The sequence below is a fragment of the Nycticebus coucang genome, chromosome 9, assembly GCF_027406575.1.
Source record: "Nycticebus coucang isolate mNycCou1 chromosome 9, mNycCou1.pri, whole genome shotgun sequence".
NCBI classification, from domain to species: domain Eukaryota; kingdom Metazoa; phylum Chordata; class Mammalia; order Primates; family Lorisidae; genus Nycticebus; species Nycticebus coucang.
In genome coordinates, this window is record NC_069788.1 from 54,090,564 (window position 1) to 54,107,836 (window position 17,273).

Here is a 17,273-nt window from a genome sequence, read left to right on the forward strand (position 1 = left end):
AGTTAAACAATGACAAAGGTAGCCTTTTATGCAATTTGAGAAATGTAGATTTTAAGCAAAAAACAAATGGTTACAAAGAAAGCAAAATAAGCCAGCCAAATATCAGAATATTCTCTAGGAGTGAGCGTGTGTGTGCACACAGATGTACACAGACATACTTACCCATTGTACTTCTTCCCTGTATGCAAATCCAAGCCAGTCACAAACACAGGCATACATCTGAGAAAAGCCACCTGAAACATAACAGAAACGCTGACAGGTTTTTGGCAAAATGATTTTTAAATTAAAATTTAAAAGCTTAAATATAGCCAATGTTGACAGTGTTGATTATCCTTTTGGGGGGAAAACAGCAAAGCTGCTCCTCCCTGTTCTATAGTAAGTACACAGCAGGATGCAATGTAGCTTAAATACAGGATTTCTGTCCACCAACCTGAAGTCTGTGCACTGCTAATTACACCTTAAAACTAATTGTACCTTTACAGGAGCACACTAGAAATAGACTTCACTTCCTGGTAGGGGGATATCCAGCCAGCCATTTACATTTTGGTAAAATGCATGCTCACCGCAGGGGCCCTGCTCAGCCACAGTCTGGCTGTCCCACAGAGCCTGGAGACTGGCCAGTCGCTCAGACGGCTCCATGGAGACTTTTTTCATGATTCTCCTGTAAAATCAACAAAACAACAAATTTCAAAAACCAAGTTTTCTTGAGTTGCACATATATTTTGTCAAATGTCTCTTTTGAAACAAAGAAGAGTGTCACTTCAATTTTAACGAATATAAATCTATTTTTTGAGCACTAGGGAGCTGAAAATCTATAGGAAATTAATAAGACTCATTTATTTAATTTTCCATTATAAGCAAAAGGTATTTAGCAATATAAATAGTCTCTATGTTATTGTCTTAAAATATTAGATTATGATGGAATAGATATAAAATACTGTTTTACTTCAGTTATTATTAGATTATATATGTGCCAAATATAAATTACTGATTTTTAAAGAATTAAAGTAAAAACAAATTCTCTGTTCTTCCATAATGCTCTGGTCAAATGCCCATCAAAAATTGATAATTTCATATTGGAACAGTTGTTCCCTTGAGTCTCTCATCCCCTGGGCTATGGTTCTTCTAGGGCAGAGAACATTTGCAGCTCCTCCCAAACCCTGTCCTCCACCTGAGACTATCACAAAGTTCCTGCACACATGTGCAGAGGCAGGACAAAGTAGTTGTTAAAAGCTCAGCCCACCACTCCAGACTTTATTATTTGTAGAACTTACAAATAAAACAACCTATCCCATTAGGGTTATTCTAAGAAAAAATATATATATATACCTATAAAGGTACTACAACAAACCCTGGTGCATGGTTAAGTCTCAGTAAATACCAGCTGATGCTATTGTAGTTATCATACAGGAATCGCTTAATGCACAGTCTGTGAATTCTTTGCTGAACTCTAAACATTTTTATTAAAGGTCTACAAAGTGCCAAGACCCATCACTGGGTACTAGGCATACAACCACAATCAAAAATAGTGCTGCCCCTGACTTAACAAAGCCAGTGACCTGTTACGAGAAACAGACAGACAGAGGGGCCGTATGGGAGGAGAACTACTAACAGGAGGGAGGCAGAGGGTGGGAGGAAGGGCAAAGTCGAAACACTTAGCTTATTCTGTGGTGGAGGGAAGTGGCAGAGAGTGGGGAGCTTGGAGACATGATTATCTACACTATGACCTGGAGGACAAAAAGAACCAGGTGAAGCGAGGGGAGGAAGTGGGGGCCAGGACCCACAAAATGTTCCAGGTAAATGGACAGCAAATCCTGGACATGAGAAAGCACATGCTTATCAGAAACTAAACAAAGCTCAAAATATTTAGCAAATAACGTGTGATGAGGAGAGGATGAACAGAAGAATCTGAGGAGCTAAGCAGGACCCGGACCATGGTGAGCCTTAGATCCAATTAAAGGGTCTGGATTTTACTCTCAGGCCAATGAGGAGTCATCACAGCTTACATAACAGGGGAGTGAGAGAGGCCTGGATATCCTTCTCAGTGGGGGCCAAAATGGGAAATAAGGAGAGAAACATAGATTAAGAAATAAAAAAGAATTTTCCAGGACTGGGTTGAAAACGCAGCTGAGAGAGATCATGAATTTTTGGTGACATGGGGCTGAATCGTTGGGGGTTTTCTCCTACAGCCCTCAGAAGCCCTGTTGTGTGTGGAGAGAAGGGGGCAGCTGGCTTGCTGCAGGTTGCACTATTTCCAGGACGGTGTGCCAGAAAAACAGTGGGGACAGAAGGAGCGAGGATACTGACAAGGCCTAGCTGAAGCATGGACGCTGTGGGCCAAGAGTGAGGAAAGGAAGACAAGGCAGGAAGGGGATGGCAGGAGGGGAGAAGACAGAGCATCCCCAGCTTGGAGGCCTTGAAAAAGTCCAAGCACTTCCAAGAGACAGAAAGTGAAAGGCTGTGGTCATCGAGGGATGCCAAATAGTGATTTCATCCTGGGAAAAGCTGTTCCAGGAGATGACAAGCTCCAGGATGTAGCCACAAAGGCAAATGGATAAAGCAGGGTAAAGGTGAAGGCCATGAGCAACGAAGGGTGCTGGTCGATCAGTCACCCAGAATCACGACAAGACCGGGGTGTGCAAGGTGGGAAAATAAACATTTACGTCAAATTCATGTATTTGAATTTTCCTTTAATGATTTAAAAAGCATGCTGCTAAATATAATGCTCTCAGTCATCCTTATGAACTTCTAACATCTTGTAGCAACTAGAAAACATTATGATTTATTTCCATATCTGAGTAGATGGATTCCAAATATAATATGCTAGAGCCTGAAAAGTTGCTGGGCAGGCTTATTCTACTCCTGGAAAAAACCTCAAATATATACCAAAGCATTTAAATACAAATATTCTGTTACCACTGAAAATATTCTTCATACCAATTTGTTGATTTTACAATCAGGATGTTATCAGGTACAGGCATATCTTATTTTATTGCACTTTGCTTCACAGCACTTCATGGGTGTTGTGTTTTTCACCAGCTGAAGATTTGTCGCAACCCTGTATCCAGCAAGTCCACAGCACATGCTCGCTTCATGTCTCTGTGTCAAGTTTTGGTAATTCTCACAATATTTCATACTTATTTGTTATTTTTATATCTGTGATCAGTGATCTTTGATGTTCCTATTGTTAATTATTTTAGGGTGCCACAAGTCCCAACCACATAAGATGGTAAACTCATTTGATGAGTGGTGTGTGTGTTCCACCTGCTCCACCAACAGGCCCTTCCCCATTCTTTCTTTGGGCCGCCCTACTCCTTGAAACATAACAATAATGCAAAAAGTTATTTAATAATCCTAAAACAGTCTCTTACGTGTTCAAGTAAAAGGAAGAGTCACAGGTCACACGCTTTAAACCAAAGCCACAAATGATTAAGCTTAGTGAAGAAGACGTGTCAAAAGCTGAGATAGGGCGGAAACGAGGCCTCTTGCAACAAAAGAAATAATCAAGCTGTGAATAAAAATGGAAAGTTCTTCAAAGAAATTAAAAGCACTATAGCAAATACACAAATGAGAAGAGAGTGAGATAGCCTTATTGCTAATAGGGAGAAAGTTTTAATGATCTAGATAGAAAATCCAAGTGAGCCATAACATTCCCTAAGCTAAAATCTAATTCAGGGCAAGACCCTAGCTCTCTTCAATTCACTGAAGACTGAGAGAGATGAGGGAGCTGCAGAAGAGAAGCTGGAAGCCTGGAGAGGTTGGTTCATAAGGTTTAAGGAAATAAGCCATTCTAGAACATAAAGGTCAAGGTAGAGCAGCAAGTGCCGACAGAACGTGCAGACGTAGAGCGTGCAGCAGGTCATCCTGAAGATCTAGCTAAGACTATTGATAAAGGTGGCTACGTTAAATAACAGATTTTCAGTGTAGACCAGCGGTTCTCAACCTTTCTAATGCCTCCTAATGCCATCACCCTTTAATATAGTTCCTCACGTTGTGGTGACCCCCAACCATAAAATTATTTTCATTGCTACTTCATGACTGTAATTTTGCTACTGTTATGAATCATAATGTTAATATCTGATATGCAGGTTGTATTTTCACTGTTACAAAGGGGTTGTGACCCACAGGTTGAAAACTGCTGGTGCAGACAAAACAGTCTTCTATTGGAAGAAGATGTCTAAAATTTATGACTTTCATTGCTAGACAGGAGAAGTCAATGACTGGCTTCAGAGTTTCAAAGGACAGGCTGACTCTCTTGTTAGAGACTAATGCAAGTGGTGACTCTAAGATGAAGCCGATGCTCATTTATCTTTTCAAAAATCCTAGGGCTCTTAAGAAATATGCTAACAGTAGGGCGCCACCCCCATATACCGAGGGTGGTGTGTTCGAATCCGACTCCAGCCAAACTGCAACAAAAAAATAGCCAGGCATTGTGGCGGGAGCCTGTAGTCCCAGCTACTCAGGAGGCTGAGGCAGGAGAATCGCCTAAGCCCAAGAGCTGGAGGTTGCTGTGAGCTGTGATGCGACAGCACTCTACGGAGGGCGATAAAGTGAGTGCTAAAGGTACTTTGACTGTGTTTTACCAGTGGAACAACAAAGCCTGAATGGTAGGTAGCACACCTGTGCATAGCATGGTTTACCAAATATTTTAAGCTCAGTACTGAGACCTATTGGCTCAGAAAAAAAGATGTTTTCAAAATATTACTGTTCATTGACAATGCACCTGATCACCCCAGAGTTCTGAAAGAGATGTACAAGGAAATGAATGTTTTCATGTCTGCTAACCCAACATCCATTCTGCAACCCATGAACATAGGAGTAATTTCTACTTTCAAGTCTTATTATTTAAGAAATATATTTCATAAGGACACAGCAGCCATAAATAGTGATTCCTATATTGGATCTGGGTAAATTTAAATCCTTCTGGAAAAGATTTGCCATTCGAGATTTCACTAAGAACTTTCATGATTCATGGAAGAAAGTCAAAATATCGATATTAACAGGAGTTTGAAGGCAGTTGATTCCAACCCTCGTAGAGGACTTTGAGGGGTTCAAAACTTCAATGTTAGGCAGCACCCGTAGCTCAGTGGGCAGGGCACCGGCCACATACACTGAGGCTGGCGGATTCGAACCTGGCCTGGGTCAGCTAAAACAATGACGACTGCAAAAAATAGCCAGGCATTGTGGCAGGAGTCTGTAGTCCCAGCTACTTGGGACACTGAGGCAAGAGAATCACTTAAGACCAAGAGTTTGAGGTTGCTGTGAGCTGTGACACCACAGCACTCTACCCAGGGCTACAGCTTGAGACTCTATCTCAAAAAAAAAAACTTCAATGTTAAAAGTCACTGAAGATGCAGGAGAAACAGTAAGAAATTAGAATTAGTAGAGTCTGATGATGTAACTAAATCATTACAATTTCATGATTAAACTGTAATGAATGAGGAGTTGTTTCCTATGGATGAGCAAAGAAAAGTGGTTTCTTAAGATGGAATCTACTCTTGGTAAGGATGCGGTGAACATTAAAATGACAGCAAAGGACTTAGAATATTACCACACTCAGTTGATAGAGCAGCAACAGAGTTTGAGAGGACTGACTCCAATTTTGAAAGACATTCTACTGTGGGTAAAATGCTATCAGTTACACGCTATAGCGAAAATTTTTCATGAAAGGAAGAGTGAATTAATGCGGTAAGTTATTGCTGTCTCATTTTTTAAAATTGCCGCAGTCACCCTAACCTTCAGCAGCTACCACCCTGATCAGTCAGCAGCCATCAACATGGAGGCCGACCCTCTACCAGCAAAAAAAACCCATCTTGCTAAAGCCTCAAATGATCATTACTATGTTTTAGTAATAAAGTTCATTTTTAAATTACAGTATGTACACTAGGTTTTTTTATATATAATGCTATTGCACACTTAACAGACTATAGTTTACTGTAAACATAACTTTTATATGTTCTGGGATATCAAAAAATTCCTATGAATCACTTTATTGAGGTGGTCTGGAATCAAATCGACAGCATCTCTAAGGTCTGCTATACACCCAGTTCACATTAGATATCATTACTTCCTTTAAATTCTGTGTAAATGCACAAGATCTACAAAGTGTAGCATGATTTTTGTCTATTTTACATTTCTGAAAGCACTTGTGATTAATTTGTGGGTTACTGCGTTTAAGGAGACATTTGCAATTACAGTGATGTTACAGAATCTGGCAATTTGGAATGGTTCATCTTGGTTCGATACCATCGTCTGGTCTTTTAGTGGCATCACATACTGGTTACATCATGACCGTGAAGCTAGACATTATGCAAAGAAATAGAAGAGCTGTCAGAAGCAAACTGAGGTGTTTATACAGCTGAATTAAGTAAACCTGGGATATCGTAAGCTAGACTTTTGTCTGCCTTCATCTGGGATCACATTTCTTTTAAAATTCTTGCTTTGTTTCAGAACTTCAGGGCATGCTATTTCAAAGACACCTAAGATGAAGTTGAGCTACTCAAAAACAAGAAGAAAATAAGGCAAAACTCTTTGACAGGTTAGGATTACAGAAAGAATTATACTAATCTTTATGGTAGATTTGGAAACTAGAGCCCCAACTTTACTCCAAAACCAACAGGGGACATTCACACGTAGGGCTAAGAGGAAATTAATCAGAGTGAGGGGAAAAGCAGGTGCTATAGACATCCTTGCAATCCAATCCACAGAGCTGTCCAGCTAAGACTTTTCAAGTGGCTCCACTTGTTTAATGGTCTCATCTTCCTTTTTTCCTTTTTTTGAGACAGACTCACGCTCTATCACCCCCAATTAGAGTGCAGTGACGTTGGCATAACTCACTGTAACCTCAAAGTCCTGGGCTCAAGCGGTTCTCCTGCCTCACCCTCCTCAGAAGCTGGAACTACATGCTACCATGCCTAGCTAATTCCATCTTCCTTCCTTAACTGAGATTTTAGTAGTTAAAGGAGTCAAATGAAACACCTGTACTCACTTCTGTAAGTTGTAAGGACAATATTTCCAGGAGGTAGGAACTGCTTCTTAGATATTCTAATACCCTGTTTCCCCCAAAATAAGACAGTGTCTTATTTTAAGGTGTGCTCCCAAAGATGCGCTAGGTCTTATTTTCAGGGGACGTCTGATCTTCCCTGTAAGTAGGTCTTATTTTCGAAGGATGTCTTATTTTCGGGGAAACAGGGTACTATACATAAAGTAATGAATGAGAGAAAAATCCACTCTAAGCAAGTTTCTGCCTATAGTTAAATGGCAGCAAGGGGCCCCATCAGAGTGTCACAGAGTACCAGCTTACACATACACACATACACAGAGAGAGAAAGAGCATCACACAGACTGACAAAGGATTTGCTGTCGGAGAGGCAAACAAAAATCACAGGAAACAGACATTCCAGGCCTGTCACTCACTTGCAGGCAGCATTAGAGTTGAATCAACATTTGCGTTAGGGACATTTAATTTACCCAAGAGTCAGAAAATAGTTCTATGTGACAGAAAGAAATAGCAAACTGTATGATAAGCACATCACCTCTCCATCCAAATTTCATGATAAACTGTTGACATAAAAAAACTATAAACCATGTTAATACAATCAGAATAATTGATTTCTTTAAAATTTAATGGTCTCCAGAAAAGTACATGCTTTAATAACGCAAATTGTAACAGCAAAGAGCTACCTATTTTTTTGTAGAGTGAAGGGACTACCAAACATGCCAACTACCTTTCTCTTGTTTATATGCAAATTCCTATTTCACCACTTTTCTTCACACATCTTCATACTTCAATTGGCTTTGGCCTTCATGAAAGGATTTTCAATACCATTCATACTATAGTAGTAAAGAAATATTGTTCTAACATTGGTTCTAACAGTCAGCCAATTTTCAAGTGCATCACATACATGAAAGAATAATCAAGCATGCCAAAGGTCTGAAGAAAAAATCATGTTAGAAGGTTACTATTTTGCCATCTGAAAGGGATGTTATTAGCCACATTTAACACCAATAAAAAAAAAATTGCAGAAATACACACCAATAAAATTCTTTACACAAGCCATCTATTTCCAAAGGGGTGGGGAACCTGAAGCCTCAGGGTCACACATAGCCTTTTAGATCCTTGAGTGGAGCCTTTTGACTGAATCCAAATTTCACAAATTGTTTTGTTGGGGGCTGCAGTTGGGGATCTGGAAGGCCACATGTGGCCGTGGGGCCACAGGTTCCCCATTTGCATGAGTTAATCCAAATCTTACAAAACTGCATTAATATCATTATTACCATGTTTTAAATGCGGATTCTGAGATACTGAAGAGTGAATAAACTTGCCTGTAGTCTAGGCAAATATCCAGCCAATCTGGAATCTTCCAGTTCTATCTCCAGACTCTCCCTGCTCAGGTTCATAAATCAACCCCACAAGTCTGAGCCTCCTTAAAATAACGGTATTTTATACTAACGCTCAAAAATCCCCTTCCTAACTCCCTGGTGCATATCACTGGGGCTTTCACAAAAGGCCCTCTATAGCTGGACCTCACCTGTCATCCCACAGTGGCACCTGCAGGCTCCCCAACTCTAACTAGGTTAGGCTGTCCTGTTCTCCCTCTCCCCCCAGGCCTCTCACCCTCACGGCCTTCACCATCTGCCCATAGAACTCTCCTCGCACCCACCGCATACAGCAAAAAGCCCTCCTCTCAAAAAAAAGAAAACAAAAACCAAAGGTTACTTTCTTACCATCCTGAGTTGAACATGACTTTACCTTCGCTTTGTTTGTTATATTGTTTGTGGAACTTTCCTACACTTAAGACTACAAACTCTTCAGAGGGCAGAATACTTTTTACTCATCTACATATGCCTGAGGAAGGAAGTTCTTCAGTAAATATTTACTAAATTAATTTTAACCTGTTGTAATGACTTCATTTAACATTTTTTAAAAAAACTGTTTTGTTAAAAAAAAAAAAAAAAAACTTTTGTTTTAGAGAACAGCCAAGGTTCTTGATATCTGAAAAGCTGAAGGCTGTAACACAGAAGCTCTTCCTGAAGAGAGGGCGGCACCACAGACAACCCTGTGGGGACAGACCAACAACACTGAGGCTGCGCACTTCCCTTGTCCCCTACCCCCACTGACACCGTCCTAGAGATAAGGCCTCCAAGGGTACAGCAAAGACGGGAATGTTAACCAATACATGTCAACAGTGATTGGACTTGGGGTGACTTTAAAATTTAACTTAAATTATCTTCTTTATTCTTTATATTCTTTTCTCAATATTTTGAAATAAACTTTTCCTATTTAATGAGGTGAAAATGTCATTTCAGAAGGGAAGGCCAGAGGGAGAAATGAACATCAGGACCTATATTTGTAGATGAGAGATGGAGAGAAAATACTACATATGAGTATTAATACATTAAATTTAAATTCATTTTTTCTACTTTATTCTCTTGACTGTAAGAGAGCTGATTATATTTTTATAGATATTTTTATACATTTGATTTTTGACCCTGGATGTTATTTTCAGAATTAGAATTGAGTAAATCTAGAAATCCAGATCTTTGGAGGTACTGTTTCATTTACATACAGCCAAACGTAGATTATTCAAGAACTGATTACCCAAACTGAGGGCTGCCCTGGCTCTACCTCCTGATTCTCCTGGTTCCTGATACCTGCTCATAAGAAACTTTTGTATTCACTGGACCCCTCCTGAAGTGTCCTGAGCAAGAAGAAGAACAAAGGTTAGAGAGCCAACATCTCCATCTTGGGTTTGGGCAATATAATTGATGGGACAAATGACTCACATAAAGGCTGAGGAATCAAATATAGTTTCATATCCTCCAACTTATTATAAGTGGGATGTATGACATAATGGGGAACATATTTTATTCTGTATGTTCTGTATCATTTAAGTAAAGGAAATATTCCCCCAACTGACAGCTTTGACTAAGGTATTGTACGAATGCAGGAGAAAATGTACGGTGACCCACTTTTCGACTCTCTCTAGGCACGATAACCGATACCAGTATAACCATATATTTCCCCTGCCAAAATCATGTAATACGACCTAAGGAACGTCAAGAGTAAAGTATAACATAGAAGCCACAAAATATCAAAAGAGGTTATTAGGACAAGCTAACCATGTGTTGGGTGTAGGAACAAGAAATGCAAGTCAAATACATTTAGGTTATTTCATTCTCTGCCAAGTCATTTTCTGAGCTGTAATTTGCACCCTTTCCTATATTGGTCTATTCATTTGAATTGCATGATGGCGAGTGTCTGTAGTCTTAGCTAGCTGGGAGGATGAGGCAAGAGGATCACTTGAGCCTGGGAGTTCAAGCTGCAGTGAAGTACGACCATATGACTGCACTCCAGCCTAGGCAACAGAGAGACAACTGTCTCTTTAAAAACAAAACAAACAAACAAAAAATAACACCAAGAGAGCAGCATGGCTCAGCCTTCATTTGTGAGACGATGTGAATGATGAAGAAGCTATTTATGGAGATAGAATATTGAATATGGGCAGGTTTTAGGGGCAAAAGTGAGGAATTCAGTTTGGGACATACTGAGTGTAAGATGCTAGGGATCCTCATGGAGATGTCCAACAAGGAGTCGTGAATGACTACCTCTAGAGAAACAGAGATGATTAATACTTATTGCTTAATACCTGCCTGAGATGTTAACAAGAAGTTAAATGGAAAATATAAGTGAAAACATTATTCTTACTCTAGGGAGGGGGAAATGGAAGTATCCAAATCAAAAATAAAACTGGTAATTCTCTCCCTTCATCCTGGAATAGTAAACAAATAAAGCTTCATTTTAAAGAAAATAAACACTCTCAATATTGCGCTGAAGTATCTTTAAAGCTCAAGGTATTACTATGTGGCTCCGTGCCTGTAGCTCAGAGGCTGGGGCGCCAGCCACATACACCAGGACTGGAAGGTTCGAGCCCGGCCCGGGCCTGCCAAACAACAATGACAACTATAAAAAAAGAAAATATATTGGGCGGCGCCTGTGGCTCAGTCAGTAGGGCGCCAGCCCCATATACCGAGGATGGCGGGTTCAAACCCGGCCCCGGCCAAAATGCAACCAAAAAATTAGCTGGGCGTTGTGGCAGGCGCCTATAGTCCCAGCTACTCGGGAGGCTGAGGCAAGAGAATCTCCCAAGCCCAGGAGTTGGAGGTTGCTGTGAGCTGTGTGACACCACGGCACTCTACCGAGGGCCATAATGTGAGACTCTGTCTCTACAAAAAAAAAAAAAAAGAAAGAAAAAATAGCCAGGCGTTGTGGCAGGCGCCTGTAGTCCCAGCTACTTGAGAGGCTGAGGCAAGAGAAGTGCTTTAGCCCAAGAGTTTGAGGGTTGCTGTGAGCTGTGCCACCACGGCACTCTACCAAAGGCAACACAGTGAGACTATGTCTAAAAAAAAAAAAGTATTACTATGTATAAGCTCTTGCTAAACAACATCACACTTAATGATTTTCTTATTTCACCCATGTCAATATGGAACGCAGGGAGAACATTATAAGGAAACACGTGTCCAACATCACATTACTAAAATGCAGTTTAAGAAAAATGGGTTGTAGTTACTGCTGACTCATGATTACCCCAGATAGTTCTCTGGCAGATTTAAGGATGATGTGGAAACCATTCCTAAGAAAGCTTTACTTCTGGATATTTCCCCGTTGCCACTACTGGTTCACTTGTCACCTCATCCTATCACCCTCTTCATCCCACACCTCTCTTCCACACACACCAGCGTGGGTGACTAAAGACCAGTGAGAGTTTGCCTTTATGACACTGCATACCTGCACCACAGCTGCCTGGGAGTCAGAGGGCAGCCCCAGCTCACCCCTTCACTCCACTGACACTTGGCTTCCTCAGCAAGCAGTCACACCAATAATCAGAGGGGTACAGAAAGATGGAAGCTTCAGAAAGGAGGGAGCGCCAGGTGAACAACCAGCAAGCACAGGGTTCTGGTGGTTCACCTCCCACAAAGTGAGGCAAGGAGAATGCCCAGTGACACCCTGAAGGGAACCTGGCAGGTTTCCTAAGGCCAGAGAAACTGGAAGGAAGTTCTTGTCCCCATAGAGCCACTTTCGGTTACTTGGAAGATGTAAAAACTTGGAAACCTAGGTTTCCTGCTGCTTTGCCTTTTAATTTGCAGGTGACACATTCAGCACCCAAAATTCCCCTCCCACTCCCCACCAAACAAGAGCAAGGCTAACCATGCTACATAGTCCAGGGGGTCCTCCTCTGCGAGCACCTCCGCCCACTGGCACAGCGATGACAGGACGGGATGTTTCTGCCATCTGTGTATCATGTTCTTCAAACAAGAAGATATTTTGACTATCAACTATTATCTTGGGCAGCTTTCTGACGTAAGTATCTCTCTGCCTTTCACTTCAGCCAAACTAATTCCCACATTCTAGCCACCCACACACTTCCCAACTACAAATTCTGATATTCAAGCACATAATCCTGATTTTAACTACTTAACAAAAAAATATGAGGGGTTCAGGTACAGTAGTTCATGCCTATCATCCTAGCGCTCCAGGAGGCTGAGGCTGGGGATCACTTGAGGTCAAGAGTTTGACACTGGCCTGAGCAAGAGTGAGACACCGTCTCTAAAAAAAATAGAAAACTTAGGGCAGTGCCTGTGGCTCAAAGGAGTGGGGTGCCAGCCCCATATGCCAGAGGTGGAGTGTTCAAACCCAGCCCCCAGAAACAGCAAAAAAAAAAAAAAAAATAGAAAACTTAGCTGGGTATGGTCTTGGGGGCCTATAATCCTAGCTACTTAGGAGGCTGAGGAGGATGGTTTAAGGCTGCAGTGAGCTAAGATAATGTCACTACACACTAGCCTGGGTGACAGAGTGCAACTCTGTTACCAGCATCCCCCTCAAAAAAAATAAAGAAAAATGAGGACATGAAAGGAATGAGGAAAAACTAAGACTGTGCTGACAGTCCTCTTAGTTTTCTAAAGTTGACATTAGGAATATCAGTAAATTTTGGGACAGGCACAATGGCTCACGCCTGTAATCCTAGCTACCACTCTGAGAGGCCAAGGTGGGTGGATAGCTTGAGCTTATGAGTTTGAGACCAGCCTAGGCAAAAGCAAGACCCTGTCTCTACTAAAAAAAAATTGGAAAACTGAGGCAAGAGACTCACTTGAGCCCAAGAGCTGGAGGTTGCTAGGAGCTATGACGTCACAGTACTCTACTACCTAGGGTGACTGCTTGAGACTCTGTTTCAAAAAAAAAAGGAAAGAAAAGAAAACTAAGAGGACAATGAAAAAGTTAATTTTCAGTTTTTTTAGGTTTCCTCTCACTGGAAAGAAAAGGCAAAAGAAATAAAGAACTCTCTCTTTCCATTACCACTATACCTGATGTCTTTATACAAAGCATTCAGACCCTGGCAGTCTGCTAATGGTTGTGAGTAAAATTCAGGCTAAGGTAAATCTGAAATAATATTTAAAATATTCCTGGTTTAGACTTAGGAGTAGAAAGGTAAAGATGGCCAAATCCCTTTATCACTCAAGTTCGTTAAAAGATAAGGCACAGTCCTAAAGCAAACTTCATGCAAAAAGCTCCAGGGTGTGATGAGAGTTTTGATATTTAATGGTTAAAAGGAGGAGGAAGTGTGTGAGAGGAACTAAGTAAAGGGGCAAGAGAAAGGCACTTCCCAGTTGCCATTATGAGGAAGAACAAGTTCTTTGCTCTCCTCACCCTTCCCTGGGGGGGAACTCACACTGGAGAGAGGCCAGGAAATATCTTCCGCAGGCAGGTGCCAATGTGAGCCAGCACGTCACTCACGTCCTCGGGTGACGCCATCTTCATGGAGATGCTGCACTTTTCAGTTTCCACAACCATCTGCAAGAATATGTTGGACACTTATTAATGAGTCCATTCTTTCCATTTTTAATTTCAAATATTGTAAATGATATAGTTACACAGATACGTATACTAATAAAATATCAGCTTTTTAAGAAGCATGTCTTTAAGAAGATACTCTTAGTTTAATACTCAAAGAAGAGTTTGGGTAGAGGGTGGAAGTTTGTCAAAAACATCCAAGAACTGCAGTGACCATTTCTAAGGGTTAAGCTGGTAGATTCAAGTAGACCCCTATGTGATAAAGATTGAATTCCTGCGTTCGAACAAGTCTTCTCTTTTTACCAAGATTTTGTGCTGACAGTCAATCTTACAAAGTTGTCAGATCCCTACTATCCTGGGTGAGTATGACTATTTTCCTTCTGTGAGTATCTGAGGACAATTTGATAGCTCCCCTTATTAAAAAGCACACTTAAAAAAAAAAAAAAACTATGAGAAAAAAAAAAAAACCTTATGAGATGTTTAAGCAAAATGTTAGTACCTTTTGCCAGGAAGCAAAAGAAAAATCAAGCACTTACAAAATTTTCAAGTTTTCTAAGAAGAGGAAATACTTAGAAAGGATTATATTAAAGTAATGGGGTAATCAAATGGTTAGTGTTAGGTCTAGTGCTAGGCAAAGATTCATTCTTATAATTAACTGCAGGAGGTGTCCAAAATTTATATCAAAAAATGTTGAGAGTAAGATCATACAGCTAGTCCTATAAGTATAAATCAACCTGAAAAAGAGGGCAGGTTGCAGAAGGGACAACAGGTTGGAAATGGATACATTCCAAATGAAAAGAATCAACTTCAATTGCTTAAAAAAAAAAAAAAAAAGATGCGATTATTTTGAATTTCAAAAATAATCATGAAAATGCAGTAATTTTAGATTATCAAGATTATCACTGCATCAAAATATCCTTACACCTTTATCTCCTATTGTTATTTATTAATACAAAAATATGATGAGGGAACACTGTCCACAAAGTAGAACTACCCAATTAGATTAACAAAGCAGTTTTTAGGCTCAGCACTCGTAGCTCAGTGGGTAGGGCACCATCCACATACACGGGGGCTGGTGGGTTCGAACCTGGCCCAAGCCTGCTAAACAACAAGGACAACTGCAACAAAAAATAGCCGAGCATTGTGGCAGGCACCTGTAGTCCAGCTACTTGGGAGGGTGAGGCAAGAGAATCGCTTGAGCCCAAGAGTTTGAGATTGCTGTGAGCTGTAACACCACAGCACTCTACCAAGGATGATTTTGCTTTAGATTTTCCTAAAATTAGCCAAACCGAAAATAATAATAATCTAAGTCTTTCAACATATTTCTGTTAAAAGGAAAAGTAATGCAAGGAATTTGTCAAAATGAGTTCAGAGAAAAGGATGCAAGTGATTTGAGTTTTTAAGATGTTACTTGTTCATAAATGCCCCTAAAGGAATTTGTCAACAAGTATTTATTAAGTACCACCGCTGTGCCAGTTAGTTGTGTGCAAAACAACAAAAAATTATGACTCCTAATTTTCAGTATATTCCTCAAAAAATGAATATCAGAGCATTTCAAATTCTCTAGGCCAATACTACATTTATCTTCTAAAAGCTGGTCCAAGAGGTTATTTCCCTCAAAAAAAAAAAAAGAAAGAAAGAAAAACAAACAAACAAAACAAAACAAAAACTCAGCAAGCATTCTTCTCCCTGGAGGTGTTTACTAAGCAACCCCAGTCACCTGTGAGGGTCTGAAGTAAGACCCAGCGCTTTGTGCAGTGAGCCCCACATGTCCCACGTGCTCATATCTGTGCGTTTGTGTGAAGCCAGACACTCTAGATGCCTCTTTGTGTCTGTGTTCTACACTCCACCCCCAACCTTCCCATCAAGGGTAATTATATTTTTCACTACAGGGTTCTTTCACATTCTTCACATCCAGTGCATCTATTCAGTTCACAGTTTGGGTGCAAGTAATTAGTAATTAGCTTATTCTAATTCTTCTTAATCTTAACACCTAATCATCTTTAATTGCACAGGATTGAATAGAATGACAGGGAAGGGAAAAAGGTGACAGGTGGGGTAAGAAATGGGGCTTTCGATTGGACCTCACATAATAGCACTCACACAGCCTTGCGAATGAGGCCTCCACCTTTGCATAATGTAAAGGCTGCAACAAAGTGACAGAGGTGGAGCCAGTACAATAAATCATCTCATCGGAAAAAAGAACTCCCCATCAAATACCCTTTTCTCTCCCATTTCAGGTGGGGAGGAGCAGAATGTTTGAAAGACATTTTCCTTGACACCTAGCAGGACATAATCCATCACCTCTCATGCACAGTTAAAAAATAATCAGAGATGCAAGCCATAGTCACTTATTTATCATTCAAATTTCCAATCCCACCCCAATTCCTTTGTTAAGGTAACAACCTGACTAAGCTTTCGGGGTAACATTTTTTACTAAATTCCAGCCAACAGATGTGTGAGGTATTTTTCTTTGCTCTAACAGAAATAGCAATAGGTGATTTACCAATATTACTCTGTGGCACAGCAAACAATTAACCCTAAAATAAAAATAAAATTAAAAAAGCAAACAATTAATCCTAACATAAAAAAGAAATCACAGCAGGTGTTCAGTTGTAAAAGAAACGGTCCAAAATTCATAACTATAAAATTGTGTAACTGCTGGCCTCAATTTATTGACCAGAAAGCAAAAGCACTGGAGCACCAGTAAGTGCTATAGCACTGAGACTTGTAAAAGAAGATTAAAGTCTCTCACATTTTCGCAAGGAAAAGGAAAATAGCAATAGTAAAAGTCACATTTCACTAACTGAATGACACGTTCACTCACTCTCACACAAGGCAACGTGTGCATCCCAGGCCTTTATCTGAATTACAAACTATAATTAAATAATGATAAAAATTACAATGACAAAAATTAATAAATTACGGAAGACCTTAGAAAAGAATTCCTAATCAAAGATAGATTGTGAGTGCCAGCAGCAGACACTACCATCCTTATGATTTTACAGAAGAGAAAACCAAACCTGGAGACATCAAGGAACCTGAGGTTGCACAGGTTACTGGTTCTCAACCTTTGAAACACAATAGGATCAAATGGTGCACTTGATAAAAATACAAATGTCCACCCCAACATACTGAATCCTGACTCTGTGTGTGTGTTTATGTGTGTGTGTGAGAGAGAGAGAGAGAACAGGGAGGTGTAATGTGATGGAGAGAGGGGTACTGCTGAAGGTGCCTGTATTTTTAAAAAGCATCACAGGCAGTTCTGAAACACATCAAATTTTGAATGTCAAACTAGGTAACTGGTATTGGCATTGCCCATCTTTGAATTGCTACCCCTTTATGGAAGTCGTACCAATGTTTCGCTATAATTTCATCTCAAAGGTCCATATCATGGGACAAAGGTACACTGAAGTACTATGGT

The 17,273-nt window shown here is 40.3% G+C and overlaps 1 protein-coding gene across 6 annotated transcripts in view; it reads right to left on the reverse strand.

Annotated features, from left to right (window-relative positions):
* CARMIL1 (capping protein regulator and myosin 1 linker 1) overlaps positions 1–17,273 on the reverse strand; it is a 346,904-nt gene that overhangs the window by 178,992 nt on the left and 150,639 nt on the right. For all 6 annotated transcript variants that reach the window (XM_053602593.1, XM_053602591.1, XM_053602592.1 and 3 more), the window contains exons 5-7: positions 13,728–13,849; positions 564–661; positions 163–233 (exon numbers count right to left, since the gene is read on the reverse strand). In XM_053602593.1, the coding sequence (XP_053458568.1) occupies positions 163–233; positions 564–661; positions 13,728–13,849 (291 nt within the window). The remainder of the gene's footprint in view (positions 1–162; positions 234–563; positions 662–13,727; positions 13,850–17,273) is intronic.